Here is a 1639-nt window from a genome sequence, read left to right on the forward strand (position 1 = left end):
AGTTCTTTAAGTGATGGAAAAACATGGGGGGGGGGGAACACAGGTATACAGATATGAGAAAGATAAGTCTACATGTATTGTCAAAAGAAACCATCTTTCCTCCTAGTGGAAATGGGTCTACTACATTTAACTGAAACAAACTGCATAACTGACATAAGAACCATTTAACAGCTTTAGCGAGATAGCTCAAAAAGACAATGAAGCACCTTGCTGTTGTAGACAAATAAAACCCAGGCAGTTTGTACACAACATAAAAAACCCTAAGTGGAAATCAACCTGAGTTGTTTCTATAAGCAACACTGTACAAACTCACTCCGAACTCTAGGCTATCAAAGGGAACTGGTACATGTTTATATAGAATTCTTTGGAATAAAGCATGCAATCAAATGAAAATCGCCTTTCAACTGGTTTTCACTGGAGGCTAATTAACACCCATTTTAATTTTATTGGTCACAGATTTAGGGCCTGTATATAAACAGACTTTTTCTAATAAGGGGGCTTGAAAATAAATTTAAAGGGTAAACTAGTCTCAAAAGCTAATGTCTAAGAACCTACCCAAGCCCAAATTTCCCCTATACCCAGCACAAAGAATATACGGAGGGGTGATGGAAATTCTGAAAATTCATATTTAGCCTACTGAATGAAGAAACGGGACTTTACAGATTGATTGCTGTCAAGCCAATACCTTTTTCTGCTTTCTTTTCTCTCTCTTTTTTGTTTTCCTAAAGCAAAGTTCTCGAATCCGCTACCGTATCAGAAGGGACAGATCGAAATAGTGCCATTCTACCACACAGGGTCAGAACACGCTCCTGACTACTGCTATGAGGCCACTGAGACTGACTCCTCTCTGCTATGCTATGGTGATGATTTGACATGATCCGTTCTCCTTAACTAAAGCTCTAGCTTCCGTCGTCGTCTGAGGTTTGGGTGGCCATTCCGGATCGACCAAGAGCTCCTGTGCCAGATACATGTACTTGGCCTTTGGTGTCTTCTTTCTACAGCTCAGGGCCCAGGACAAGCAGCATTTCCCCCACCGATCCACGGACTCCTAAGAAAATAAGGAAAAAAAAAGACAGCCTAGTTGATTAAGGGTTTATAACAGGTTGTTAAAACATGGAAAAGTAAGAGAAAATGACTTCTGAGCTTGACAAACAAATGAAAAAAAATCCATACAAGCAAGCCAGCTTTCAATTATTTAGGAACAGATTTTATTTTTAGAACAAACTTTTTGTTTGACAATGTAATGTACTTCCTTTTAGTATTCTGTACCTATCTTTGTGTGCAGTGATAAATTTAAAAAATAATTTGCAGATCTGGATTCTATAACACTAAATATCTACTGTACAAGATTATTCAAAAAAATTTAGTATTTATTTTAGAAATATTCATATTTGTGAGACCAGTTGGTGTAATGGCTATGTCTCTGGACTCCCATGTAGTTGACCACGGTTTGAGTCCCAGACCCAGTGGCTTAATACTCACGCCGGGCGCGTGTGTGTGCTTGCCCAAGATCTGGAAAGGAGAATGGAGTAGGGATTGCGGAGTGGCCATCCCCCCTGGGGGGTGATGTCTCACTTTCTGTCTCTCTCTCTGTCCTTCTGGCGAGTGCACATGCCCTATAGCAAAAACCTCTCCAAAA

General features: G+C 40.0%; 1 protein-coding gene across 4 annotated transcripts in view; it reads right to left on the reverse strand.

The window, feature by feature from the left end:
- Positions 1–118: 118 nt before the first annotated feature.
- ATP13A3 (ATPase 13A3) overlaps positions 119–1639 on the reverse strand; it is a 102383-nt gene continuing 100862 nt past the window's right edge. For all 4 annotated transcript variants that reach the window (XM_014585363.2, XM_014585364.2, XM_006171452.3 and 1 more), the window contains one exon: positions 119–1048. In XM_014585363.2, coding sequence (XP_014440849.1) covers positions 851–1048 — 198 coding nt within the window. In that variant the 3' untranslated portion in view covers positions 119–850. The remainder of the gene's footprint in view (positions 1049–1639) is intronic.

This window comes from Tupaia chinensis, unplaced genomic scaffold (genome assembly GCF_000334495.1).
Source record: "Tupaia chinensis unplaced genomic scaffold, TupChi_1.0 Scaffold149658_1, whole genome shotgun sequence".
Lineage (NCBI taxonomy): Eukaryota > Metazoa > Chordata > Mammalia > Scandentia > Tupaiidae > Tupaia > Tupaia belangeri.